Genomic DNA, 27,445 nt, shown 5'->3' with positions numbered 1-27,445 from the left:
CGTGAGCACGCGGGCCGGCGGGGTGAGGGTGACCGCGTGAAAGAAGCCGGGCCGCCAGCCCTGCCGGGTTCTCACCCATCCGTCGGGGCTCAAGAAACTCAAAACAGGCGCTGCGTGCCTAAGGCCCAAGCCGCACCCACCTCCGGCTCGGACCAATCTACCCTGTAGGTCTTCGCCGCCCCGCCCAATACGCGTCCGCCCCCTGGCTCCTCCCAACAAGCGGCCTGTTGATTGGCTCTTCTTTGCCGTCCGCCGTGTTGCCTAGCAACCGGGCTTCGAGGATGCGTCTGACGGGCCTCCAGGCCTCTGGCTACCAAACCTCCGGGCTCTGTACCAGCTGCGTTCGCTTCCGACACCATGTCGGTGCGGACGCTACCGCTGCTCTTCTTGAACCTGGGTGGGGAGATGCTTTACATCCTGGATCAGCGGCTGCGAGCCCAGAACATCCCGGGAGACAAGGCCCGAAAAGGTGAGAGGGACCAGGCCCGCACAGCCAGCCCCCGCCCCCGCTCTCGCAGCTAGAGCTCCCCAGCCAGGCCCCTTTACAGACTGACCAACACCCCTGCACCCTGCTCTCTCGTAGCCATGGACCTCTTTCACAACCCACAGCTCCATCCAGGCAGAGCTCTCATGAGCAAAGTCCCCAAAAGATAGTTTCACCGCGGAGGGATTTAATACCCCCGTTGGATATTATTAGGGAACCTGACCCCCCCCCCGCCATTTACTCATCCCCTTAAATTGGAGATGATTTCCCAATCTCTCTTGACAACCGGTCCCTCCCAAATGTGGGAGTCCCAGTGGCCCACCACCTGGCGACACACTCTGCTAGTCCGAGCATCTTCTTTCCCCCCAGGGAAGCTTCTGAGCCTCCATTCCTCTGTGTGGTATCCTCCTTCATAAACTGGAGGCCAGTCTTGCTAAGTTCAGAAGCTATTTCTCGAAAGGTGAGGTTCTGAAGTAACATAGATAAATAAGAAAATAGAAGACAAGTTGTAAATCTTTTCCCTTCACAATTGTTTGGAGAGAATGCAATTGTGGAAGTAATGATATGAGAGCTTCTAAAGTGCAAAATGTGCCTCCCGTGCACAGCACATCTAACCCCAGAGGAATGTCCACTCAGAACTCTCTGCCACCCCTTTTCTCTCCCTTTTTCCCCCTCTTCCCAACCAACAACTGTTTTCACCAAGTTTCCTGGATTAACTATGAAGGAGATATTATATTTCAAGGTAGAGGAAGAAAAGTTGGTACAAAGGTAACTGACATAGCCGCTGGTTAAAACATTTATTCTATCCAACAGTTTCTGTATGCTCTATTGATGTTAAACATACAAATTCAGATGTTAAGCATATATATTCAGATATTCACTACTGTATCTGTGCAACTGAGTCCAAGTCCATGCATAAAGAGATAAAAGAACTCCCTATAGCATACCTCCTCCATTCATTCTGTACGCTGCTGCCAGTGAGCTTTCTAAACTGCAAATCCTTCCACACTTCCTGCTACTTGAAACCCTTTGTCAGCTTTCCCCTGCTCTCTGGATGGAAGCCAAGTCCTTGGCAGGACATTTCAGGGCCCTTCCTGATCTGACCTCTGTCCACCTCTGCAGTCCCACCTTTCACCACTGCCTGCCTCCTACTGTGTATCTTAATACCAAACTGCTTGTAGGTCTCCATTTAAAGCATGTTCATTCGTGTTTGCATGCTAGTAATTCCCATTCTACCCCACACCTCCCATTTCCATGCTAGTTATCCCCTTGCATCTTGCATTATTCAGCTTAAGAACCATCTCCCTCTCATCTCCGCATGGGAAAGGGCCTGTGCATACTCCCATAGCACCCCAGTGTGTCCCTCTCTACCTTATCGCTGGCCACATTATACTGAAATGGTCTGTATATGCGTCTGTCTCCCCCATGTGATTGTCTTATTCATCTTTGTATTCCAGCACCTAGCATAATGCCTGCAACAGAATAAATCAGTGCTTGGTAAATGTTTGTTGAACTGCTGTTTTGTATGACATTGCCATTTCTTCCTCAAAAGGGTTCTGTTTTCCTTGGCACTATGTTATGTGATTTCATCTGGGCTATTGGCACTAGTGAGCTGACAGGTAGTTCTTGGACTGGTAGTCTACATCTTGGAAGGCAGTGTAAATTAGCAATTAAGAGCATGCTCTCTGGAGTCATACAGATATGGGTCCCAATTCCAATTTTGCCATTTAACTAGTTGTGCGACCTTGGAGTGTAACCTCTATAAGCCTGTTTCTTTCTCCATAAAAGGGGAATAATAATATGCACTTTACAATGAATTTGTAATGATCGAATGAGGTCATGTATTTAACACGTTTAACCCAATGAGTAGCAGGTGCAGTCTTTCAGGAGGCAGTCTGGGCAAGACCCTGTGAATACTAGGGGACTGGCTTCCTTTGTGTTCAGGAGCTGCAGTCCTTCTGGGTTTGCTAGATACAGCTTCAGGGAGTTTCAGCCACCTTTCATAATTCACCTTCACTCATTCCTTCCACTCATTCCTTCCACAGTTGGGTTGAGTGTCAGATGCCATGTGAGATGCTGGGTGGAGCCTGATGCAGCCCTTCTGCACATTCACTGGAGGTAGGGCTTTTGATCAGTCTGTCCAGTAACTGATTCTAAACCTGGGGGATATGTCTTCCTAATACAACAACAACAAACATTTTTTTTAATTTATTTATTTTATTTTTTTGACTGCATTGGGGCTTCGTTGCTGCACGCGGGCTTTCTCTAGTTGCGGCGAGCGGGGGCTACTCTTCATTGCAGTGCGCGGGCTTCTAATTGCGGTGGCTTCTCGTTGCAGAGCACGGGCTCTAGGTGCATGGGCTCAGTAGTTGTGGCACACGGGCTCTAGAGCGCAGGCTCAGTAGTTGTGGCACACAGGCTTAGTTGCTCCACGGCATGTGGGATCTTCCCGGACCAGGGCTCGAACCGGTGTCCCCTGCATTGGCAGGCGGATTCTTAACGACTGCGCCACGAGGGAAGCCCCAAAAAACATTTATTAAGCACTTACCATGTACCATAGACGTCTCTGAACACCTTAATCCCCACAACTATCTTATCATATAGGTAATAGTCCTGTCCCCATTTTACAGATGGAGAAAGTAGGCTAATTTGCCCAAGGTTACATAGCTGGTAAGAGGAAGAGTAAAGGATTTAAACCCAGGTCATCGGACTCCAGAGCTCATACTCTTCACCCGTATCCTTAACTGCTGCCCTGTACTTCCATACCCGAGGGGACTGTGTCAGAATCTTTGAGGGGGGAGTGGGGTAGGGAGGGGACTGGAAGATTGGGAGGAGACAGAGAGGTTTGAAAAAAAAATACAGTATAACCACTGATTTTGTAAAAGAAATGACAGAAAGTAGTTAGTTGATGAGGACCTGCAGAAGACAGAGCGAGAAAGCAGGGCAGAGAGTGCGGGATTCAAAACATCGAGAAACACTCATCTCTTCCACCACTTAGAGTTGGCGTAGCTGCAGGAGCAGGGGCCTCTGTGACAAATGCCCCTGCACAGAGGCCTATAAAACACCAGACACGGTAAACTAGTCCTCATTGAAGCTTTGAATGGAAATCGTATTTCTTCTAGATGTTTTCACTGCCTTATACAACTAATTGGTCTCCTGGAGGCCATCCTGCTCCCACAAGGCCAGTGCAGATCTTGCAGTTCTTCCCCACAGTGCAGCCTCTAGTTTAGAATTCAACAGAAAGGAAGTGCTCTCTCTGTGGGGCAACTTTTGAGTGTTGCATATTGAATGCGGTCCCATGTTTAAGCAATTGCGAGAATAATAAAAGCTGCCTTCGCCTCACTCCCACCCTCTTAAAGATACTCATCAGTAAGACCCTCTTACGTTTTGTCTACGTTCCTCAGCTGACAAGGGGAAACTGAGGCATGGGGCCATGAAGTGATTTTCCCAAGATGCGCAGATCACAGCGTAGTACTGAGCAACCGAATGCCGTGAGGTTCTGTTTTTATTTTTCTAGTTCCAGTTTAACAGGCAGCTCTGGATATCCTTGGGCCTACCTCCCACTCCAAATATAAGTAAAGTGGAATTGTCACAAACAAGTCGTCTGGAGAAATAATAGAAAAACAGGGCATCCTTTACCTTCCCCGATCCTCAGGAGGAAGTGGGCCAGGAGCACACAGCACTACAGAGACCTCTGCTGGAGCTGATTGTCACTGCCTGCGGGAGTGCCTGGTAGCCCTGGGCATGTGTTAGCCAGTTCTGTTTTGTCAGCAGCAGGTAATCACTGTCCCTTAGGGTAGGTGAGCCCCTGGCAGCCCCTCTGTTCCCAAACACACCTTCAGGAGGGTTGCAGCTCTATCTCTCTGAATTCCCACAAGCCTATCAGGCAAGACCGCCTGTAAAATAAATGCCACGAAATGATAGAAGATGCGGACATTGTGCCAAAGAAGCCAGCATCTGCTTTAAGAAGGCCAGACTCTTGGTGCTGCTTCCCCAGTGTTTTCTCTCCTAAACCCTGTGACTCTTGTGGGAGAAAGATGATGAATTTTCCCAGCGGAGTCTGACATTGCAATGGGAACCCTTTGCAGTTAGTTAGGACATGGCACTGGCTGTGCTTTCAGGCCAATCTCTTCGAAGCTGTTAGTATTGTGTACTGAAGGCACATATATGCTTTGCTTATAACCTCAGAAATCACCTCTCAAACAATCTAGTGCAAATGTTTCCAAACTACACCAAAATACAAAATGTTTTTGAAATGTGGATGTGTGTGGAGCTCTGTTTATCTGTGGGTGGTTTCTCTAGATTGTAATCTCTCCCAAAAAATTAAGGAAAAAAAAAATCACCATCCTTTATGGGTGGTGTCCAAAGTTCTGCAGTAGAGAAAGCAGAATTAGGAGAGAAGCCAGCTAAGTGCCTGATGTGTCTGTTTCATCCCCACAACAACCCTACAAGGTAGGTGCAGTTATCATCCCCCTTTCACAGATGAAGAAACTGAGGTTAAACAAGCTGTTTGAAGTTATCTAGCTAGTAAGTGGTAGGGCCAGGTCTCAACCCATAAAGGGTCTTGATTCTCACAGGTTTCTCTAGCCAAGTACATTTCTCCTTATTTGGTCTCTTCTTGGCATCTCCCTGACTACCTTTGTCCTCAGGAGCTTTCTGTACATCGTTATTTCCCTCTTTTTACATGGAAGTCACGCCTCTCTCTATAAAAAGTAAATCAGAAACAAATAGACTTTTTTCCCTATTAATTCACATTTCAAGTTTTTTTAATTTGAGCAGTTCTGTCTGTACTCTAGAAAGCAAAATCTTACAGTAATAAGAAAATCTGGTTGTGAAGAAAGAAGATCCTTTCTCTCCCTGTTCTTGGGGTTATTCTTCCTTGTGGAAGTTAGTGTTTTTAAAAGCCTTGTATTGAATGATGTGTATTTTCAGAGTGTTAGAGGGGATGACTTCTTGAGCCTTTCAAGATAAACCCCAGGGTAGCTAGTCCTCCTGAGCTTCCTCTCCTCCTAAGCCACCCTCTGTAAGATAACAGCCCCCCTAGGGCTTTTTTGGAACTTGTTGTTTAACCATCATCCTTTTTAAGAGTTTCAAATGGAAGGCAGAGCATTTGCATTAAACGTTAATGCAAACATGAAAACTAAAGTTTCATAAGCCAGGTAACTGGAATTGGTATTTTTAAAGCCTCATTGAAAATAACGTTCTTGCTTCATGAACTGGTGTTTTCTTTTTATATGCTTCATGTAGATGAATGGACAGAGGTGGACAGAAAACGAGGTATGCTATTTCGGGGCTGCATGTATTCAGTCTGCATCCACAGGTTCACCCAGTCCTTCATCAGCGGGGCTTAAAGTGGGACCACTCTAAATATTTCCAAATAAAAGAATAGGTATGAGTTTCTCTTTAGCTGAGACATCGGTTATACATTTGAATCTTTTACTTAACTAAATACAGAGTGGAAGATGAAAACCAAGGAAACATTGGCCAAAGGACCGTATTGCACCTGAGGTATTTGTCCCTTTTCATCAGTTCCAAGCTTTGCAAGGATAGCTGGAGCAGTAGCTATATTTCTGGATAGACTGTCCTATTTAGTCATCCTTAAAACAATTCTGTGATAGCATCGTGTAGCCTAAGAGCTGTTCTGCTTAGCACACGGAGATATCTGTTGAACAACCGAGAAAAATGGAAGCCTATTGCTGCATGGCCGCTGGGATTGCGTGCAGAAGGCATGACACGCACGCACTATGGCCTTATCATGCCAAATCTTCAGTTTCCTCTTCACCTACAACTAGCAGCAAACCTGAAAAAGCTGTCTATTCCTCAGAATAAAACCTTAGCCTTTCTCACCTTTAACTGTCACAAATATCTTCCATCATTTGACATTTGGGTATAGTTTATGCACGTCATAGCCAACGTCCTCGATATTTTAAGTGCTCTCCCCGCACCAAGTATGCTGAGGAGATAATGTATATAATATTTAAGAGCACAAGCATTAAAATCAAACAACCCCATTCTAATTTCAAGTCCACCGTCTGCTGTGTCATCTTGGACTTTAATCTTTCTAAGACTCAGTTTTCCCCCTTGACAGAATTGGATAATAATTCAGAGCTGTCCTGGGGTTTAAATGAGATAATGCATGGAAAGTTCTAAGCCCAGTACTTGGAACATAATAAGGCTTCAAAACATCGTAATCATCCAGAAGTAGTAGCTTCTCTGTTTCACCCTTGGTTCCAAGTTGTATGTTCCCATAAACAATAAAATTTACAGCAGAGGTAGCTGATAAAAACTCAGTTGCTTTCATCAAGAGAATTATTTCATCAGGCCAGGCTCGAAGAAAAGCCCAATCGAAGTGGTTGACACTCTTTTATGATATTTCACAACCATCTTTCACCACTTCTCTTGAGCAATTTTTGGCCCACCTCTTGATAGACGGCAGAAGCATGGATTTTGAAGACTCTTCATGTAAGTAATTGAATCACTGGAATTTATCTTAACTTAAGCGTCCAAAAATAATAAGCAGAACCTGACTTCATAATCTGACCCCGGTATTAGAAGCCTGTTATGTGAAGAACTCAGTTGTTGACCCTTCCAGTGCACCTGTGAAAAACCACCCCACTCCCTGGCTTTAGTCTCCTGATGAAATCTGGCTGCTAGCACATTCCTGCCTCATGAAAGTATGCAGAGCTCGTGAGAGTGCCAGAAACCAACACCGGCACCAACTGACAGATCGGGTTAAAACTATTTCTCAGGTTTAACTTGAATACGGTGCGGGCTGCTACTCTTGGGCAAGGACAAAGTTTACTTCCTCTTTGTGCCCTGCTGTTCATCTCAGTGTCTGGTACTCAGCAGGCCCACGTCAACCAAGTGCCAGGTGAAGCACACTGTGAGATATAAGCATGTTAATTTGTGCCCCCAAAGAATTAAGTGAAAGGTGGGCACTCTGGGTGCCCGGGCCCAACAGTAAAACTGCCATTTCCTCTTGGGGACATTTGTGTTCAGTGCTCTGCCCACAGGGACAGGGCCTGTTGTGCTCTCTTTCCAGCAGGAGAACTTTCTGGAAGTTCTCTTGCAAGGAGCCATGGTGATACATAGCTTGTTCACTTCCCCCCGGGGGAAAGGCTTCATTTTGCTTTTTACTTTGCCAGAGTGGCTAACAATCACCTTGGGATTGTCTTTCCTTTAGAGCTGATTTATTTGAGTCTAAGCTAATTTCCTAGGTTCTGCTAAAGGCTCAAAGACCCTAGGGACATATTTCAGCCCCTAGGGGAATGGGAGCTCTTTGTAAGCGTGAACATAATCAGAGCTGGTGTGATTCTTTAACTTGAATTCTTCCTCTTTGGCACTCCTCCCTGGCCTACATACACCTATGGAAAATTCTTCAGATTCTCTCCTCTGAGGCTTTATACGTGTCTTTCCATTTGTAGCTATTTCCTTGCAAATTCTACATGTTATATAGGCTGTGGTAAGAAAAATGTCAGAAAGCCCAATTTATTGCAGGTCCTTGCTTGGTTAGGTCAAAGGCAAAAGGCTGTGCTTGAGGCAAACCCAGAAGAGTTCATCTGTCTCTAGGGAGACAATGGGGAAATGTTAGTGCACACCGAGGGTAAGCTGCCCCGGGTTGGAACTGTCCAGTGTGAGGGATGCCCTGTGTTGGTAATGGATGTGATTCTTCCTCACTAATGGGATGGAGTATAGAGTAAAATCCAAAGGTCAAGTGTGAGTTCAACACTTCTGGATGGAGTCAGAGTCAGTTCGTTCTTTTGTGTCTTGTGGGGGGAGTGGGGAGGGAGGTGTTTCCCTTCCCCCTCTCCCCTCTCTCTGTAGCCCTTCCATTTAAGATTTAAGTACGACTAGCCCTCAGCTCCCCGCTTCTCCCCAAAACTGCCCTTTGAGATACTTTAAAATGCTGGCCTGAGCCCTCAGTGTACGTCTATCAGTTACTTACAGGTTGAGAGGGTGCCCGAAATCATGACCTTGCCTTCACTCTCTAAGATACAAGGCCACAGCCAGTCACCTGGTGTGTCCTCTGTGTGGCAAGAGAAAGAGGCATCTGTATCTTTCAGCAATAATCACCCATGTTTGATAATTGATTTTGTATAATTATGTTAAGTAACAAGTTTTCTTTCAAATTTTAATTACTATGAATGTATAGTCTCAGCATCCATATACCCTCACCTTTAGGCAGGAATATATCTGGCTTAATTAAGAATAATCTGTGTTCAACCATACCCATTCTTATTTCTTGCACCAAAGGGTTTTCCTAGCCCTCAACTAATGTTATTTGAGTAGCACAAAATATCTAAATGAATGAGTGAATGAAAAACTAGAATTGTAGAAACTTTGGTGTGCACATGCCTTAGGACCTTTTATTCTCACCGTATGGACATTTTCCATCTGAACAACAGTATGAGACATATCACTACAGTATAATATCAATATTATAAATCATATATAGAAATTAAGGCATCCTAAAATGTTTATCTGAAGTACACATCTTATAGAAACATTAGAAAAGTTTTAATCTCTAACCAGTGTGTAGACTTGTCTATTTTTGTAAACTGTTTTGCAAAACAAAAAAGAGTCAATTACCATTAGAGGTCCCATTTTTATAAAATTTAATTTTAAGTAAAAATGTTATAAACTTGCTAAACAAACAAAACAGCATGATGCTGTTTATCATTTTAAGGTAGAGCTCTCATCGAAAAGAATCTTTTTTAAAGATTCTAATAGGAATCTATTTTAAAGAAAGAAGAAACTTATCCCCTATCACCAAGTGAGATAATGTATGTAAAAGTGGTTTGTAACCGTTGAAGCACAGCGTATTTGTACATTGTCACATGTGTGTTTGCCCTGAGATGTTCTCATAAAGCACTCCTGACCCTGCTTTCTACTGGGACACCTGTGTGGTTTCTCCCCAGGGAGCAGATCTCACCAAACACATCCACATCCCCACCCTACATAGGCCCGGCTCCTCCATTCCATTCATACACAGGGAGCATTTCCTGAATAAAGCTTCCGCCAGTACCTTGTTCAGCTGCATCTTCTCTTGTCTCTACAGTTCTGAATGACATCATCTCAACCATGTTCAATCGAAAGTTTATGGAGGAATTGTTCAAACCCCAAGAGCTCTACTCCAAAAAGGCCCTGAGGACAGTCTACGACCGCCTGGCTCACGCCTCCATCATGAGACTAAACCAGGCCAGCATGGATAAGGTGAGCAGACAGCTGCCTCTGTCCCCTGGGCTGCATTTCTTGTGGACGATCACAGACTGGAATCAAATGAGATGACGTATGCAGTGGTGCCTGGCAAAAGACAGGCACATGTAAACATGGGTTGTTCTTGAGTTTCAAGTGGGGAAGGACCTCAGAAGTCATCTGCACCAACCCCTGTGTTGTTTATTCCATTGTGTCACCCAAAGAGTGTGCTGATTTGCATGTCCATGTTTAGGAACACCTTAACCCAATACAAGCACCCAACCCTAAAAGCTTTAATTCTGCTTCTTCCTTAACAAAGCTCAGCTCTGCAAACCAGGCATTTTTTTTTAAAGCAAATTCAAAACTGCTCAGTCTTTATGGGGTTGGTCAGAAAGTTCGTTGGGGTTTTTCCCAAAGATGTTATGGAAGATGTAAAGATGTAAGATGTTACGGAAAAACCCAAACGAACTTTTTGGCCAACCCAATATTTATAATATATACATATCTGTTTCTTTGCGAAACCAATTTTTGGGTACTCTGATTTTAAAAGGAATAGTTCCAAATAAATAATGGCAGAGAATAGATAAATCTCCTGTTCATAAGAATTCCAAACACTTATATAGATACTCTGCCCTCAGGAATAGAGAGCATAACTCCCCACTGCTTGAATGTGGCTGCACTTGGTGACTTCCTTCCAAAGAAGACAGTATGGAAAGGAGGGGGAAAACAGCTAACTTCTCAGTGGAAAAACATGGCAAATATTACCTCAACCAGGTGATAACATCAACAGTGATAAGCCATGTGGTGGTACCCTGATATGATGTGATGAGGATAACACTTTGACTCTGTGATCTTCCTCCCAAAAACCCACAACCCCAGGCTGATCATGAAAAAAACATCAGACAAATACCATTCGGGGGTCATGTTACAAAATACCTGACCAGTCGTCAAAGCTGTCAAGGCCACCAAAAACAAGGAGAGCCAGAGAAACTGCCACAGCCAAAAGGAGCCTAAGGAGACATGATGACTAAATATAATGTGTGATCCTGGAACAGAAATAAGACACTAGGGTAAACTAATAAAATCTGAATAATACATGGACTTCAGTTAGTTTTTAAAATAATGATAATAGTAATTCCTTTTCAAGTCCCTTCATTATGTGAATTTTTATAAATCATGAGGACTGACAGTGGGTGCTAGGTGTGCAAAAATCAGCACTGTCTCATTGCTGGTACCTGGAAACCTCAGAGAGACAGACTGCCTTTAACTATGCCCTCTTACCTTCTGCCACTTACCTTTAGAAAGTTACTTGCTTTCCCTGAGCCTCCGTTTTCTCATCTATAAAATGGGGATAATAATAGCTACTTCATCAGTTAGTGGGAAGATTAAGTGAGAAACGTAGATAATAATGACACAAGAAGGCCTGGCACATAGATGTTCGATAAATGTTCGGTATCTTCTCTTCTCTGCTTGTTCCTCTCCCTCTGCCTTTAAGAAAGTTTAGGTTTCCACTGAGAAAGGACACAGAACTTGGAATAAAAAACCCTGGGGTCAAGTCTTCTTTCTACCAATAGCTTTGAGACGCAATTGACTGAATAACTCATCTGAACTTTCACTTCTTCATCCTATACCTGTTTTTATCCTTTATTCCTAGCACAGTGCCCTGTACACAACAGGTATTTAATGTTTTTTGGTTTTTATAAATTTATTTATTTGTTTATTTATGGGTGCGCTGGGTCTTCGTTGCTGCGTGCGGGCTTTCTCTAGATGCTGCGTGTGGCCTTTCTCTAGATGCGGCGAGCAGGGGCTCCTCTTCGTTGCGGTGTGCAGGCTTCTCACTGCGGTGGCTTCTCTTGTTGCAGAGCACAGGCTCTAGGCGCACAGGCTCAGTAGTTGTGGCTCACGGGCTTAGTTGGTCCGCGGCATGTGGGATCTTCCTGGACCAGGGATCGAACCCATGTCCCCTGCATTGGCAGGTGGATTCTTAACCAGTGCACCACCAGGGACGTCCCAGGTACTTAATGTTTGATGATGATGATGGAGAGTCTTAAATCTACATCTCCAGTATCAGACACACCTGCGTGTGTGCGCACGCGCGCGCGCGCGCACACACACACACGCACGCACGCACGCACGCACACGCACGCACACACGCACGCACACACACACGCACACACACATGCACGCGCACACGCACACACACACACAAACGCACACACCAGGCTGCTCCTGCCGTATGCCACCTTCTGAGCGAGATGTTCATCTGCATGTTGGAGAAAGGGGATCGTGTAGAGGGTTCTAGCACGTGCTTCAGGATCTGACCGTCTTTAGTTTCAAATCTCACCCTACTACTAAGTACCAGCTATGTGAAATTAGCAAGCTTCTTCATTTTTAAACTTGGGATAATACGTACCTCATAGAGTTCTTGTGAAATTAAAGGGGATCAGTTGAGGCCATGCATATCCACGTGCTCGCACAGCACCCAGGTGGCTGTAGTTTAATTCCCAAGCCCACCTCAGATGTGTCCATACCTTCTCTCCCAAACTCCCCTGCCTCTGTCGTAGCATCATGTATCTCCCAGGCACTAAGTTGGAAATGCTGTGGTCCTTTTGGACAGCGCTCAGATCGTCTCCTGAATCCAGTCAGGCGAGCACCATGTACTGACAGCTTTCCTCCTGAGGGTCACATGCTCTTCTTTTCCCTTCCTTATCCATCCCCACCATCTTTATTCCAGGCCTTCCATCTGGGTCACTCCAACAAAATTTTTTTCATTCATACAATCAGTAGATGTTATTGCCACCCTCTTAGGAGCCAGGCACCAGCTAATCCTCCCCACTCCAGTCTCTCCCTTCTCTCGCATCTCATCATGGCCAGAGTCACCAATCTCACTTAATTACTACTTTTATCACATCAGCACAGAGCATTTCAGTAGCCCCCTAATTCCTACCACATCTAGTCTAAATTATCTTGTCCATCTTTCTAAAACCTCTAATACTCCAACCTTGCCGTACCCACCTTTATTTCCCACCACCCCGAACACAAACCATCCCCTCCAGTCAGGCTGCTCTACTCTTTCTCCCAGGAAAATAGCATGGCTATGGCTGCCTCCAGACCCTCACGCATGCTGTTCCCCTCCACTAGAGTGCCTTTCCCCTCCCTCAGCCAGCTGGAACCTTGCCTTGAGTCTGTAGCAGGCCCAGTTCTTCCACAAAGCCTACGTGACCACTTTGGTCCTCACCAGTGTCTCACCTCTGATCTTCACGGGTGGTCATACCATACTTGGGGCTTGTTGATCTCTTACTAAGTTTCATTTTTCATCTCATACAGTCGTGGAACTTCATTCTTGCCACTTTCACATGTGTTTTCTCATTTACTCCTCTCAGCTGTTCTGTTGGGAAATTAGGGAGTATTTTTTTTAATATTTATTTATTTATTTGGCTGTATTGGGTCTTAGTTGCGGCATGTAGGATCTTCGTTGCAGCACGCGGGCTTCTCTCTAGTTGTGGCTCTAGAGCGCACGAGCTCAGCAGTTGCGGTGCACGGGCTCCAGAGCGTGCGGGCTCAGTAGTTGCAGTGTCTGGGCTCTCTGGTTGTGGCGTGCAGGCTCCAGAGCACACGGGCTCGGTAGTTGCAGCACATGGGCTCTCTAGTTGTGACGCACAGGCTCCAGAGCGCACGGGCTCAGTAGTTGTGGCACACAGGCTCAGTAGTTGTGGCGCACGGGCTCTCTAGTTGTGGCACATGGGCTCTAGAGTGCACGGACTCAGTAGATCTGGCGTGCAGGCTTAGTTGCCCCGTGGCATGTGGGATCTTAGTTCCCCAACCAGGGATCAAACCCGTGTCCCCTGCATTGGACTCCAGGGGAGTCCCAGGAATATTTTTTACGCATGAGAAAACTCAGGCTTAGAGAGGCGAAGAGACTTGGCCGGGGCCATCCAACAAGTCAGCAGCAAGGAGGGCTTGAATTTGGGTTTTCATTCTCCACGTCCAGCACCTTGTCCAGGGCCCCCCAGCTGCCCGTACTGTTTCACGTGTGGTCCATCAACAATACATGTAAGCTGACCAGAAATCCTGGTTTGCCCAGGAATATCCTGGTTTACTCCTGTTGTCCCAGCTTAATTATTACTATCACCCCTTTTTACTCTCAACAGTGTCTTGGTTTGAGTGATGACTAGATATGGTCACTGAGCTGCATGATAAGCCCAGAATTGGTTTCCGGTAAGTGCCGCCTGAATCATCGTTTGAGGTTCTGATGTCTGCCTTTATGGTCCTATTTCTTTTATTCATGTATGGGTTGGCAGCTCTATGACCTGATGACAATGGCTTTCAAATATCAAGTATTGCTGTGTCCTCGTCCCAAGGATGTGTTGCTGGTCACTTTCAATCATTTAGATGCCATCAAGGGATTCATCCGAGACTCCCCAACCATCCTGCATCAAGTGGATGAGACTTTCCAGCAGCTGACTGAAGTAAGCGTATCGTCAGTTTATCACCTCTCAGCCCCAATACTCGTTCTCATTCCTCTGTTAAGGACAGGCAGATTCTATGACAAAGAGAACAGGGTGAGGAATGACAAAACCTGCCTCTCCCAGAAAACTCTCAAAATCTACAGGTATCCGTTTTGGAAACACAAGAGACATTATCATCTTATACCCTCTCACTGTTGCCTTCATAATTGGGGAAGCAATGATACAGAGCATAGCTGTTCTCCCCTAACTTTTCTGAAGGGGAGTTGGTGGTGGATGTTCTATAGAATCTTGGGGAACGGGGGAGGTAAAGTGCACGCTGCTCGGTGTGCCACCGTGGGGCTTGTCCCTCAGGCGAGGGTGCAGTGCTGGCCCTCCTGCCCCGCCTGCCCAGCAGCTGAGTCCTCTCCTTGCTCTCTGGCTCCCATCCCTGGGCACCCACCCACCCCCGCCTGTCCGCACTTTCCATCTCACTTCTGAAAGTGGAATGCCTCTATCTGCTTTGCCTCCGCAGATATACGGGGGTCTCTCTGCGGGGGAGTTCCAGCTGATCCGGCAGACGCTCCTTATCTTCTTCCAGGACCTGCACATCAGGGTGAGTGAGTCGGCGGCCTGGGAGCACCCTGCCGCTGCTGTCCTGGGGAGACAGGGTGCAAGTCTTCAGGGCAGATAAGGCTGGGATTCTGCCCAGTTAGCAACATCCTCGGTGTTTGGCTCCATGCTCATAGCAAATCTCAGCAGTTTTTCAATGGACCAAGGAAGACAGTGATGCCACCATTCCCTCCCAGTTACCTTATGTGTTTCTTTAAAATGTGGCTTCTTCCCTTGCTTTCCCAGGCCACCAGCCTGATCTCAATTCCAAAACCTTTTCTCAAGCCTTTATCATCTTGACTTCTCCAGTGTCTGAGCTGTCAGGAGGCTGCCCTCCTGCTGCATGAAACTGTCGCCTTTCATGGAGTTTCCTGGCACCATACCGTCCTGGCCTTCCCTTACCTCTCCCATCTCTCTGTCTTTCACTCTTTCCTCCCCCTCCTGCTGTCTCCAAACCTTCCCCCTTCTGCCTCTACCCACCCCCTGCTCGTGAGGAATCGCTTTCCTCCCCACTTTGGCTGCCGACTGACCCTTCCACCTATGACTCCTACATCTAACCTCTACCCAACCCTTGCCCCAGCCCTGCCGTCCAGACCCACATCTCCACCCGCTTGGGGAGACACTCCCCCATGCCCACAACCTAATGTCTGTAGCTAAACTAGTCTCCACAATTCAAGTCCTGCCCAACTTCCGGTTTCTTTTCAGGGCGCCACCATTCCCTCACTCGCTCGGCTCAGAACCAGAGCATCACACCTTTGATTTCCCTTCTCTGATCTTCTAATTGCTTCTATGGCCCATCGAGTCTGCCTTTTCACTCTCCACGCCCTCCTTTCCATTCCTGTCGCCACCAGCCCAGCTCAGGCCTTCATACTTCTTGTTGGCTCTCGCCTCCCAGTTGACCCTGCCTCCTCCAGACAGTTCCACACCCTAACTTTGAAAAACACATTTCTGAGCTTCTGAATTTGGGGCCTGTCTCTCTGGCACAGGACTTTGTTCCTTCCCAGAATTTAACACGCTGGTATGGGAGGGTGGGTGATACAGCAAAATGAGCCCAGGCTCGGGAGTCAGGCACTCCTGTGCTTGAGTCCCACCTACAGCGCAGCTCCATGACCTTGGGCAAGTTACTTCCCTGGCGCCTTAGTTTCGTCATCTGAAAAGTGGAAATGATAGTACCTAATTTAGGGTTTTTCAGGAGGATTAAGTGAACCATCACATGTAATATATATGTATTTGCTTGTATATATATGTATACACTATAGAATGCTTCTGGAAGGATGTACAGGAAACTGGTCACAGTGGTTGGCTCCTGGGAGTGGGGAACTGCATGGAGAACAGGGATACAAGAGAGACTGACTTTCCCTCGTGTACCCTTTGAACCTTTTTTCTTTTTTTTTTTTTTTGGCCGTGCCACACGGCTTGTGGGATCTTAGTTCCCCGGCCAGGGATCGAACCTGTGCCCCCTGCATTGGAAGCACAGAGTTCTAACCACTGGACCGCCAGGGAATTCCCACCCTTTGAACCTGTTAAATTTTGTATATGTGCATGTGTAACATATTCACAAAATAAAATTCAAAAAAAGAAGAAATAGAATATGCTTAGAACCTGATTGTTATTTCCCTCCTGTGGACAGGGAAAGACAAATAGATTTCAACGCTGAGGCCAATTTTATTTTTAACCCCCATGAATAATTTCATTTGCTATGGATGGAGCAATAATAACATCAATATAAATTAAGATCTGTAATAGTCACCAATTAAAATTAAAAATATGAAAGTACAAATAAGATTAAGTTTCGCATTGCTTTAAATATTAAAAACTCTGCATCATATGGTTGTCAAGACTGCATATTTGGACATTAGTTTATGGACTGTAGTAATATAAGCAGCCTATTGATTTCTCGGTTCTGGCAAGATAAAATTCGTTATGATAAAAAGACTTTCCTAATAATAAGCCTATAACAAAATCATTAAAATATATTAAACCACAAAATACATTAAGCTTTAATTGCTAAATGGGCAGGCAATGAAACATCAGAATATTCATCAAGAGAAATCGGAATCACATATCCTGACGTTACTCAGCCACTGGTCTGTAACATCCGGCTGCTTTTCCAAATCTGGTCTTTAATGGTATTTCTGCTCAGCTGCAAGTTATGATTGCCTATACAGATTCTCTCTGTGCTCAAAACAACCTTCATAGCTTTTAGATTTTGTTAGCAAAACTAATTAAATCAAGAAAACACAGCTCCGAAAACTCCCTTGCTCATTGTTTAACCAAAGCAAATGCAAGACTCCTCACCCTCATGTCCAAAGCTTTCTGTGATATCACAAAACAACGTGAAGTGGGCTGACCTGTGCCCCAGGCCCCAGAGGCTGCACGAAGACCGATTCCATTTGGAGTCGTGAGCAGTTATGTACAACCATCTCCAGTCCCAACCCCCTTCAGCTCTCCAGAGCCCTTCCAGAGTTGCCTCCTAAAAGGTGGGCCCTCAGGTCACCCACCCCGTTCCGAATGCTCCTTCCCACACGTGCGTCTTCTATCATGGACTTTCTTCCTGCACTCCCCCTCTTCCAGTTGTTGGAAAACAACTCCATCTTCGCCTCTTCATAGCATGGTCCTTACACCTCCACTCCATTATCCACTCCACTTGGAAACAGTTCATCCCTGGAAAACTAGGCCGTCTAACAAATACACCAGGCAGTTTTCAGTCCTGAGATACAGAAGTGAACGAGGCAGAGGCCCTGCCCTGAGGAGGTTCCGTGCTAGTAGGTAGAGACAAGGGGGACACGTAAATCGTGTTATGGCTCTGATAACTCTTAGGAAGGTGGCCATATACAGTAAAGTTATAGAAGGCAACTGGGACAGGATGTTGCCTTAGACCAGCACTGTCCAACAGAGCTTCCTGTCGGTGATGGAAATGTTCTGTATCTGTGCTATCCAATATGAGAGCCACTAGCCACATGTGGTTGTTGAGTACTTGAAATATAGCTAGTTCAACAGAGAAACTGAATTACTGATTTAATTTAAATTTAAATAGTCATGCTTAACTGGTAGCTACCATTACTGGACGGTACATCCGTAGACGATAGAGGCAAGGACAGCCTTTCTGAGGACAGATATTTCAGTTGAGAGTGTAATAACAAAGATCTCAGGGGAGAGCATCTAACCTGAAGGGACAGCTGGTTCAAACGCCATTAGGTAGGAAAAAGCATGATATGCTCCTTGGACAGAGCGAAAGCCAATGAGGATGGAGCATATCTAGGCAGGGGTGATATTTAAAATAAAGTTAACCACCTGTGCAGCATGGGCACTAACTAATCAGAAGAGATGCCAGTCATGAATAAACTGGTACCTACCTACCAGTTGACTTAGCTTTAGACCCTAGTAAAGGAGTTTATTATAAGAGTAAAACAGAGGTCTGGAGCATCTTAAGGTGAGTGGTAACATGACTTGTGTCTGGAAGATGAATTAAATGGGACAAGGGTACAGGTAGGACAGCGGTTACAAAATCTAGGTAAAAATGAAAGCACTGGGATTAGGTGCCAGCAGTGGAGACACATATGGAATATACCTTCGGGGCAGGGCCAGTAAGATTTACTAAGAGATTAGATGTGGGGAATGAGGGGAAGAAGAAGAAAGAGAAACTCCTAAGTGGCTGGTGCCGTTTTTCTGAGTGGGGGAAGGGCTGAAGGGAAGTGTATTTGAGTAGAAAAAATAATCAATTCTATTTAAATTGGATTTGCTCTCCCAGTAGCAGAGTCAAGTAGGTAGTTGAATACCTAATCCTGGAGCTCAGAGGAGAGCGCCAAGCTGGAGACATAAATGTGGGAATCCTCAGCGTACAGCAGAGAGACGGTGTGCGAAGTCTTCTGGCCACCTGAAGGAGGCCGGTCATTCTCCCTCATCCACAGGCAGGATGTGAGAAGCAGAGTCAGTCATTCTGCCAGCTTCTCCCCCTCACCTTCCGATCATTATTTTCCTGCCCTCACAAACTTAGCCCTCCTCTTGTAAGGCCAGTCCAGCAACCATTACACCATCCAAAGCCCTGCACTCATCCCTCACTGCTGAAACCGGCTGCCAAGCCACTCACCCACATTCACCAAGCATTTACACCCCTGGCTCACTTCCTCTTGGCCACCTGACTCCTACCATCGTCCTGTGGAATGTGGGTGCTCATGGAGATGTCTCATCCAGCACTCCAGCCCCACAGCTCCGTGACCTTCATTCCCTCTTTCCATAGGAAACGTGGGTCCTGGCTTCAGGACCTCATCAGAGAAGGGCAAGGGCACTAAGTACCTTGGGTATGTTTGGTTCTGACCCAGAAGAGTGTGAAGAGAGAGGACACAACGTGGGCCATGGCCACCTCTACCCAAGAGCATCAGGGAGTCTTCATAGAGGATCCAATAGCTTTTAAAAGAAATAGGTTTGGGGGCCCTGGCAGTCCAATGGTTAGGACTCCATGCTTCCACTGCAGTGGGCTCGGATTTGATCCCTGGTCGGGGAACTAAGATCCCACAAGCCATGTGGTGTGGCCACAAAAAGAAAGAACAAAAGAAAAGAAATAGGTTTGCACCAGGACCATGGGAAAACAGGAGGAGGGGTTAAGAGGACACCATCTCAGTAAAGGCACAGGCATGTAACCACCTGGTGTAATTGGCACGGGGGACCGGCTGCAAGCAATCGAGTATGGCGAGAACACAGGGTTCAGGGAGGAGCGTGGCTGCGGAGAGGAGCAAGGGTCAACTGGACATTATCTGCCAGGCAGCAGAGAGCCAGCGAAGCAGGAGAGGGACACGGTCAGATAGGAGTTTAGAAGAGTCTCTCTAACAGCAAAGTGGAGGATGGATGAAACACAGAGGAGAGCGGAGGCAGGGAGACCAGTGTGGAGGCCAGGCTGGAGGTGATGAAGGTCTGCACTAGGGAGCAGGGTAGAGAGGAGGGGCCAGACACAGAAGTGATCACCAGGTGGGCAGGGCTTGGCGACTGAAGGGCCATGGGAAGGTGGTGGGCAGGGAACTCAGACTGCTGACTTGGTGACCTGATGGTGTCATTCACTGGGATCAGGTTAGGGAAGACAGCTTGAGCCCTGTTCTGAGCAGGGTGAATTGGAGGTGCATCCCATGGAACCCATAGGTGGACACGTTTAATAGGCAATGGGGTAGATGGGTCAGATGCCCGGGGGGGAAGACGGAGTGGAAGCTCCAGATCTGGGAGCCATCAGCGCAGAGGTGAATACTGGCACGTGGGTGTAGATGAGATCACCTCGGAATAAAAAGGGTGGAGTGAGAGGAACAGGGCACGGGAGAGTCACCCCTACAGCTGAGGGTCAGCAGAGGGGCTGGGCAAGCAGGCAGACCCCAAAGTCCCATCCAGCCAAGGACAGATTCTCAGGTCAACACACTTAAATTTGTACATTTCAGATCTATGATATAGTCAACCCTGTTAGAATTAGCTAACAGAGAGTCCAGTACCTACATATGGTCTCACTTCTCTCTCAAAATTTTCCTTCTCCATGCTTATATTCATATCCCTTGGTCACAGAATCTCAAGGTTAAGAATTCCTTAAAGCCAAACCTTCCAACCAACCCAGTGTACACATTTTCCCCAAAACATGCCTTGTGCCTGCCCATCTCTGCTTCTGAAGTGTCTTCACACCCACCTTCCTCCTCCAGGCCCGGCTCCAAACCCGCAGTTGCACCTACCCACCCCCTCTGCCTGTGGTCATTCTCCTCAGTGGGCTCATCTGCATATTCCATTCAGCATATCGTGTTTTATAGTGTCGTCGTTTTTCCATTCTATGCTGTGCCCTGTGCCCAATTAGACTGTGATACTGAGAATATTAGTTAGCTCTTATTGAGCACTTACTATGTGTCAGGCTCTGTGATGAGTGCTTTTTGTTCATCATCTGACATAGTGGTCAACTAACCCATTGAATAGGTTCTGTTATTATCCCCAGTTTACCAAAGAGAAAGGTGGTGTAACTTACCAAAAAACCCCGAGCCAAGGAGAGGCCCAGCTGAGCTGTGAGCCTGGGCAGTCTAACGTCGGCAGGCCCGACCGCCAGCATACAAATCCTTACCACTTGGCGCTTTCACTGCCTTGCATGCAACAGATGTTTATTCTTGATGATATTACTAATGTAATCTTGTAGAATTTTAGAGTTTCAAGGGACCTTCAAATGTATCTCACTTTACAGATGAGGAAGCTAAGCTCCAATAAAACTGATTTATTTATTTATTCATTTATTTTTTGGCGGTGCTGCACAGCTTGCGGGATCTTAGTTCCCCGACCAGGGATTGAACCCAGACCACAGCAGTGAAAGCACCGAGTCCTAACCACTGGACAGCCAGGGAAGTCCCCAATAAAATTGATTAACTGCTACAATCTTGATGGGATTTAACCTGCCCAAGACCTGAATACAGAGCGCACAAAGCAAGGGGTAGAAGTAAGCATCACGTGGGGTTTTCAGGCACAGAGGAGACCTTCAGACTCTAATGCCAGCTGGATCCACCGGTCCAGCACATAGCTGAGAGCTTGGCGTCAGAAACACCAGGGCTTGAATCCTCAGCCCTGCCCCTTATGAGCTGGCTGGCCTAGAGGAAGTGTCTTAACCTCTGAGCCACCAATTCCTCATCTGTAAAACGGAGATAATGAGGTTCTTATAGCTCAAGCCTCAAAGCTGTATGGAAAGTTTGCAAGGAACCAAGGAATGGGTGTGGAATTTGGAGTCAACCTTGGTTTTGGATCCTGGTCCTGTCTCTTTTTGTTCTCTTTGGGCGAGTCATTTCACTCTGTGAACCTCAGCCTCCTCATTAAGGCAGGGGGGTAGCACTACTCACCTGGAAGATTTGATGTGTGGCGCCAAAGAAGTTCTGTGTAAAAACACTACACCTCTGCAGGTGTTAGTTACGGTGAGTTTTTCTCTCTCAGGTAGCATTCTTAAGCCATTACACACTTTCCATCCTCAGAATGCATATGTCTATGGAAATATACCAAGAAAAATGACAATAAGTATTTTTTTTCCAGGTGTCCATATTTCTAAAGGACAAAGTTCAGAATTCCAACGGTCGCTTTGTGTTGCCAGTGTCTGGGCCTCTTCCCTGGGGAACCAAAGTTCCCGGACTCATCAGGTAAATTCTCAACAGTAATTGTCAGACCAATGTTTGGGGTGCTGGGAAACCAGTATCTGGGCCACCACGTAGAATGTAGCCCTGCTGGGGCCCCTCCTTTTCTTCAGTTGAGCACAGCAGTGAGGAGGTGAGGTTTAATCCCAGCTTGTCACCTCGCAGACACTTGAAACAAACCACCCAGTTCTCCAGGATTTATTTCTTCATCTATTGAACGTTTACTGTGAGGATGAATAAGATAATACTGTAATGCTCCAAAGTGCTACACAGCACCCGGCACATAACATGTACTCAATAAATATTATTATTATTAGTATATTACTATCATTATATCAACCAGCATGTTTTTCTTGAAGCAGTGCGTGAATTCCCTTTGGTCCCATAGTACCAAGATTAAAGAAGCCTCCGGGACTCTCCAAGCTTGGAGAACACGTCATCACGTCCTATTTTGTATTGTAGGACGTTCAACAACAAAGGCGAAGAAGTGAGGAAGGTAGAATTCAAGCACGGCGGGAGCTATGTCGCTGCCCCCAAAGAAGGGTCTTTTGAACTCTATGGAGACCGAGTCCTGAAACTGGGAACTAATATGTAAGCAAATTCCTCCTTCCCCAAATGAATTCAAGTCCAACGGAGGCCCCTTCACTTAAAAAACCAGCTTGACTTCTGCTGTGAAAAATCCCTGCTGACAATTGGAGGAATTTCCCCTTAGATATACAGCATGCAGAGCCCCGATGTTTCCAAAGGCCACCTCAGATTTCCCAACGTAAGGTAACTTAACAAGTTGAAAAGATAAATACTGTTAAATAGCCATGCAAGAGAGCTAGCCAAAACCTTTGTTGCAGTGGCCATCCAAAAGGGCCTGGCCTTCACGTACCGATCATGTTTTTTCAGTGATACACATTATTTTGCCAGAGAAAAAATTTCCACACAGCTTCCCAGATATTTTGTTTGGGGAAGAAGCAAAATTTGAGTGGTTGACACCCACTTAGTTGTATTCTGTATTCCCAGCACCTTTCTGGACACTTTTTAATGCCTCAAAATAAAAACTATGCACTATATTTACGAGTTAGAAGGAAGTCAGGGTAAAAGGGCTGGACAATGTTTTTGTGGTTTTCTGTTGCCACCAGGTACAGTGTGAACCGGCCCGTGGAAACCCATATGTCTGGAGCATCAGAGAACTTAGCTGCACAGACACAGGTAAGCTTCTGCCTCCCTTGTTTACCTTCATAGCTTATTTCTAGATACAAGGGTCTGGACGGGGAGAGAGAGGGATCTCTAGATTTCAGAGCTGGCCAACATTTCCCTCATTGTTTGCAATCTTCTCCATTCCGCCTTACCAGTACACAGGTTTTTTGTTTTTAAATTGTATTTGTTTATTTATTTATTTATGGCTGCGTTGGGTCTTCATTGCTGTGCACGGGCTTTCTCTAGTTGCAGCGAGCGGGGGCTACTCTTCATTGAGGCGCATGGGCTTCTCATTGCGGTGGCTTCTCTTGTTGTGGAGCACGGGCTCTAGGCACATGGACTTCAGTAGCTGCGGCACGTGGGCTCAGTAGTTGTGGCTCACGGGCTCTAGAGCGCAGGCTCAGTAGTTGTGGCGCACGGGCTTAGTTGCTCCGCAGCATGTGGGATCTTCCTGGACCAGGGCTCAAACCCGTGTCCCCTGCATTGGCAGGCGGATTCTTAACCACTGTACCACCAGGGAAGTCCCCATCACACAGGTTTTTAATTACAGTTTCTCATGGAGACTTCCAGTGATCTGACTAATTAGGTAATTTTAAACTTGGCTCCCACCATAATTAAGCAGGAACCACACACCAGGACATGTGAAATAGCATTGTACCGGTGTCACGAGGTCTGTGGTTGCTGAGTTTAGCACTTGTGTGTATTCTGATCCTTAAAACATCCCTTTTCAGTGCTTTCCTGTGTAATGATGTGGAAGCTAAGTTGAAAATGGGGTTTTTGCTTCTCTGAATTCTGTTGTACAAATTTTCACTGAACTAGCTACCAGCTAGCTATAGGACAAATCATGGAATATTCAGTCATTCTGTAAACATTTACTGAACTACGTCTATGGGCTGGGTTCCCAGGACACAGAGCTGGCTTAGGTGTGGTCCCATCCTGAAGGGGCTTATAAAGACGGTGATGGAACAAATAACTACAACACGGCGGAAGACGAAAGACGCTCGCTGAGCATTCTGAGTAAAGAGCTGTGTCAGAACACATGTCCTGTGGAGGGGGGGCGGGGAGCGGGGGACAGGGAACAAGAAGGCTTTTCAGCGGAGGAGACATTCAAGCGAGGCTGTAGAGTGAAGAAGATACTAAATAGCCCAGAGGGAGAAACAGGCATACAAACCCAGGTGACAGCATGAGCAAAGGTACCCAGAGGCACAGTGCTGGGGGAAGCGGGGAGGCAGCGTCTCTCCCACATGGCTAGATCATAACGTGATAGCAGCAGTGGTCAGAGATTCGCCTGGGCAGGGACATGGGGCCTGATTCAAGAGGCAAAGCAGCGAAAGGCTGGGTTAGAGAGAGCCGGTTAGGAGGAGGGGGGAAGGCTGCAGTGGGACCAGGCAGTGTGAGTGGAAGCCACAGGACGGAAGGGATTCGGTGGGGGGACGGGGGGAGGGACTGTGCACGGGCACCACCTGAGCGCAGTGTGGTCACTCCCGTGGAATGAGTGCCCTTGGACCTGGAGCCTCCTACTTGTAAAGGCTGGGGGAACTAGATTGCCTGAAGGAGAAGCAACGTTCTCCTTCAAGGAAGAAGGTAATTTGAGGAGAATGGGGGTCCCTGGGGCCTTCCCCTCATCTTGAGATTCTCTGGTTTGTGCCTTGTTAGAGTGCCTCTGCCTCTGACAGAGGTTATTTCTCTCTTGGTTAAGCCTGTTTTCTATGTTTCATTTGGACCCAGTCCTTCCCAGAAGTAATTTAAACTGTTATCGTTTTGCCTTGTTATATAATACCACCCCAGGGCTCTGGGGTCTCAGCAGAAAATGTGATCTCCTTCATGTGGCTAAAAATCATGAAATTGTTCCTGCAGGAAAGCATTGCTCCAAACCCTCTTGCTAAAGAAGAGCTGAATCTCTTGGCCAGGCTGATAGGAGGCATGGAGATTAAGAAACCCAGTGGCCCTGAGCCAGGATTCCGGTTGAATCTCTTCACCACTGACGAAGAGGAAGAGTATGTTTTCAGCCTGTTTCTTTAAAGACCTATATAAAAATCCTAAGTGTGATAAGAACCGAAAAATGACTGTTATAAACCAATGACACTTATAAACACAGATGTAAAGACCACAAATGAAATCCCAGCAAACTCAATAACCTAGTTAAAGAAGAATCCACCAGTATTAAATAGCCTGAACTTTGTGGATTCATTCAAAAAACAGTTCTAATGTTTCATTTAGCAAAGTACAACTCAATGAGAGAATTGGAAGTCAAGATAATCACGTTAACAAAAGACTGGTAAACCGGAAGGAGGTCGGAGCATGATATCTTTGGGATCAGTCTCCCCCAGAACCAATAGTGGTGGCAATTCACTGAGACTGACACAGCGCTTTACAGTTTACAGAGCACCTCTGCCTTCGTGATCTCATGTGATGCTCCTCACAACCAAATATTTGGGATGGGGGTTGCCTTCTATTTCCCTCTCCCCTGAAGTGGCAGGTGCTGTGGTACGTGTGGGGACCCGCAGATGGAGCGGAAGACCTGGGACCTGTCCTCAGGCACCCCCAGTGTCGTAGGAGCACGAACACGTGCACAAGTCACTCGAGCGCCATGTCATAAACACTCCAGTGGGGGACACGGCGACTGACTTTGCGCCCGCGGATTGAAGGAGTTGGCAACCGAGCTGGGTCTTGGAGTTTGCCAAGCAGAGGAAGGGGAAAAACGTTCTTGGCAGTAGTACGTGCAAAGGCACAGAGACATAAAAGGACTTCTTGGAGTGTAGGGTGCACTGGTTGGGGACAGGGTAGAAAGTGGAATGGAAAGGGCAGAAGCTGAGGCAGAAAAAATAGGTTGCCAAATTATCAAGGGCCAGTTTGCCACACTAGCAGGGAGAAAACCCTAACCTTTGACCCATTTCTCTACCATCTTGTGCAGACAGGCAGCGCTAACCAGGCCAGAAGAGTTATTCTATGAAGTTATCAACATCCAAGCTACTCAGGTGTGTGCAGGAGATTACACAAGTCAAATCTTATTCCCCTCCTCATCTTATAATAACATTGAACTTCAAAGGCCCTCCCTTCTCCTCTCTAATCCGCACGTAATGTAGTCCCTATTCTGACAAACAGGTGAGGAACTGAAATGCGTCACAGTGGTGGGAAAATTAACTACCAACTGCACAAAGAGGCCATGGTGCCCACACATCCTCCTCATTCCCTTCCACCTCTCATTTCTCTCACAGGACCAGCAGACGAACGAAGAGCTGGCTCGGATCATGGGGGAGTTTGAGATCTTGGACCAGCCAAGGCGGAGCGCCAGCAAGGGCGATGACCTGCTTGCCATGATGGATGAGTTATAGCTGTGCTGACCAGGCACGACCCTCCCCCTGCGGAGAGGCTGCTTGATGAGGACCCTGGGGGATGTCCCCAGGGAGCCAAATGATGCTGCTAGTTTTCTACTAAGTGAAGCCCTTCCTTACCTCTTGTTCCTGTTTATGTCCTAATGAACTGTGCGGGTCTCCCTCAGGGAGCACAGTCTCTGGAAGGCACACACACATTCATATTTTCAGCAAAATATATTCTGGCTTTTAAACTGGACCTTTCCCATGTTCTTGCTAGTCTTATGGCAATCAAAGCATCCGGAGCCACAGGGTCACGCCTGAGAGTCAGGAAGAGGGCGCTCCTGTTGCCGTTTTCATTACAGCTTTGCCCGGGGGACCTACCGCTCACAGATGCCTGTGAATCATCACAAAACTTCGGAGCTTTCCCGGATGTATTCTGCCTTGTGAGTTTGACGTAAGTGGAAAAGGCAGTTGCCTCAAGCAGTCGGGGCCCAGTTTATACAGCCCTCCTCTCCCTGGCACACTGCGAACTGTCACCTCAGAGGCAGAGGAAGCAAGGCCGTGACGGGGAAGCCTCAGGCAGGCCCCGCGCAGAGCGTGTGGGTGTCTGTGGTTCTCCGCACGTCTCTCTATCCATATGTAGTGTGGACTTATCCCATATGGAAATGTGTACCAAGGAAACAGTTGGCTTTTTAAGAATGATACGTCCTCCTTACCCCCAGAGTCTTCCTCTGCCACTTAGTGTTCTTGCCTTCTAAAGACACCCAGCATGATGTGTCATGACATGTGTCTCCTCTGCTTCGCCATTAGCGGCCAAGCAGAGCCTTAAGTTTGATGTACGGGAGGTGCACACGGTGCACCACTTTCCCATCCGTGCACCAGATGAGTGACTTAATTGGGCTCCATGAGAACTGTCTCAGGCCAGGGCTGCCCCGATTGCTTCAGGAAGGAGGGTCAGCCCTCCACCTCGTATTCATCCTGAATTGAGTAACTAACTGGCGGGCTCGGGATCAGCCGATATCCAGAGGCCAAGGTACATTCAGTCCCGTGGAAGCAAATATCCAGGACGGCAGACGGTAG

General features: G+C 46.8%; 1 protein-coding gene across 6 annotated transcripts; it reads left to right on the top strand.

The window, feature by feature from the left end:
- Positions 1-246: 246 nt before the first annotated feature.
- Positions 247-26,621, top strand: OSCP1 (organic solute carrier partner 1). Of its 6 annotated transcripts, XM_067725524.1 has the most exons (12): positions 315-469; positions 2,530-2,602; positions 5,732-5,761; positions 9,543-9,697; positions 13,981-14,148; positions 14,660-14,740; positions 21,763-21,866; positions 22,323-22,451; positions 22,991-23,060; positions 24,906-25,045; positions 25,963-26,026; positions 26,267-26,621. In XM_067725524.1, exons 2-12 carry the CDS (start codon positions 2,575-2,577, stop codon positions 26,381-26,383), a joined length of 1,086 nt encoding a protein of 361 aa, XP_067581625.1. In that variant the 5' UTR covers positions 315-469; positions 2,530-2,574; the 3' UTR covers positions 26,384-26,621. The 6 variants fall into 6 exon arrangements, with proteins under 6 accessions (XP_067581627.1, XP_067581624.1, XP_067581622.1 ...); XM_067725521.1 differs by lacking the exon at positions 2,530-2,602 and having other exon boundaries at positions 249-469; XM_067725525.1 differs by lacking the exon at positions 5,732-5,761 and having other exon boundaries at positions 316-469.
- Positions 26,622-27,445: the final 824 nt, after the last annotated feature.

This window comes from Pseudorca crassidens, chromosome 2 (genome assembly GCF_039906515.1).
Source record: "Pseudorca crassidens isolate mPseCra1 chromosome 2, mPseCra1.hap1, whole genome shotgun sequence".
Taxonomy (NCBI): Eukaryota; Metazoa; Chordata; class Mammalia; order Artiodactyla; family Delphinidae; genus Pseudorca; species Pseudorca crassidens.
The sequence above is the reverse complement of the archived record's forward strand: the minus strand, read 5'-3'. Positions and strand labels throughout refer to the sequence as shown.

Coding starts and splice junctions, on each gene's coding strand:
- OSCP1 (XM_067725521.1), top strand. CDS start 358: ATGTCGGTGCGGACGCTACCGCTGCTCTTCTTGAACCTGGGTGGGGAG. Junction 470..5,731: donor GGGAGACAAGGCCCGAAAAG/GTGAGAGGGACC, acceptor TGCTTCATGTAG/ATGAATGGACAGAGGTGGAC. Junction 9,698..13,980: donor ACCAGGCCAGCATGGATAAG/GTGAGCAGACAG, acceptor ATGGGTTGGCAG/CTCTATGACCTGATGACAAT.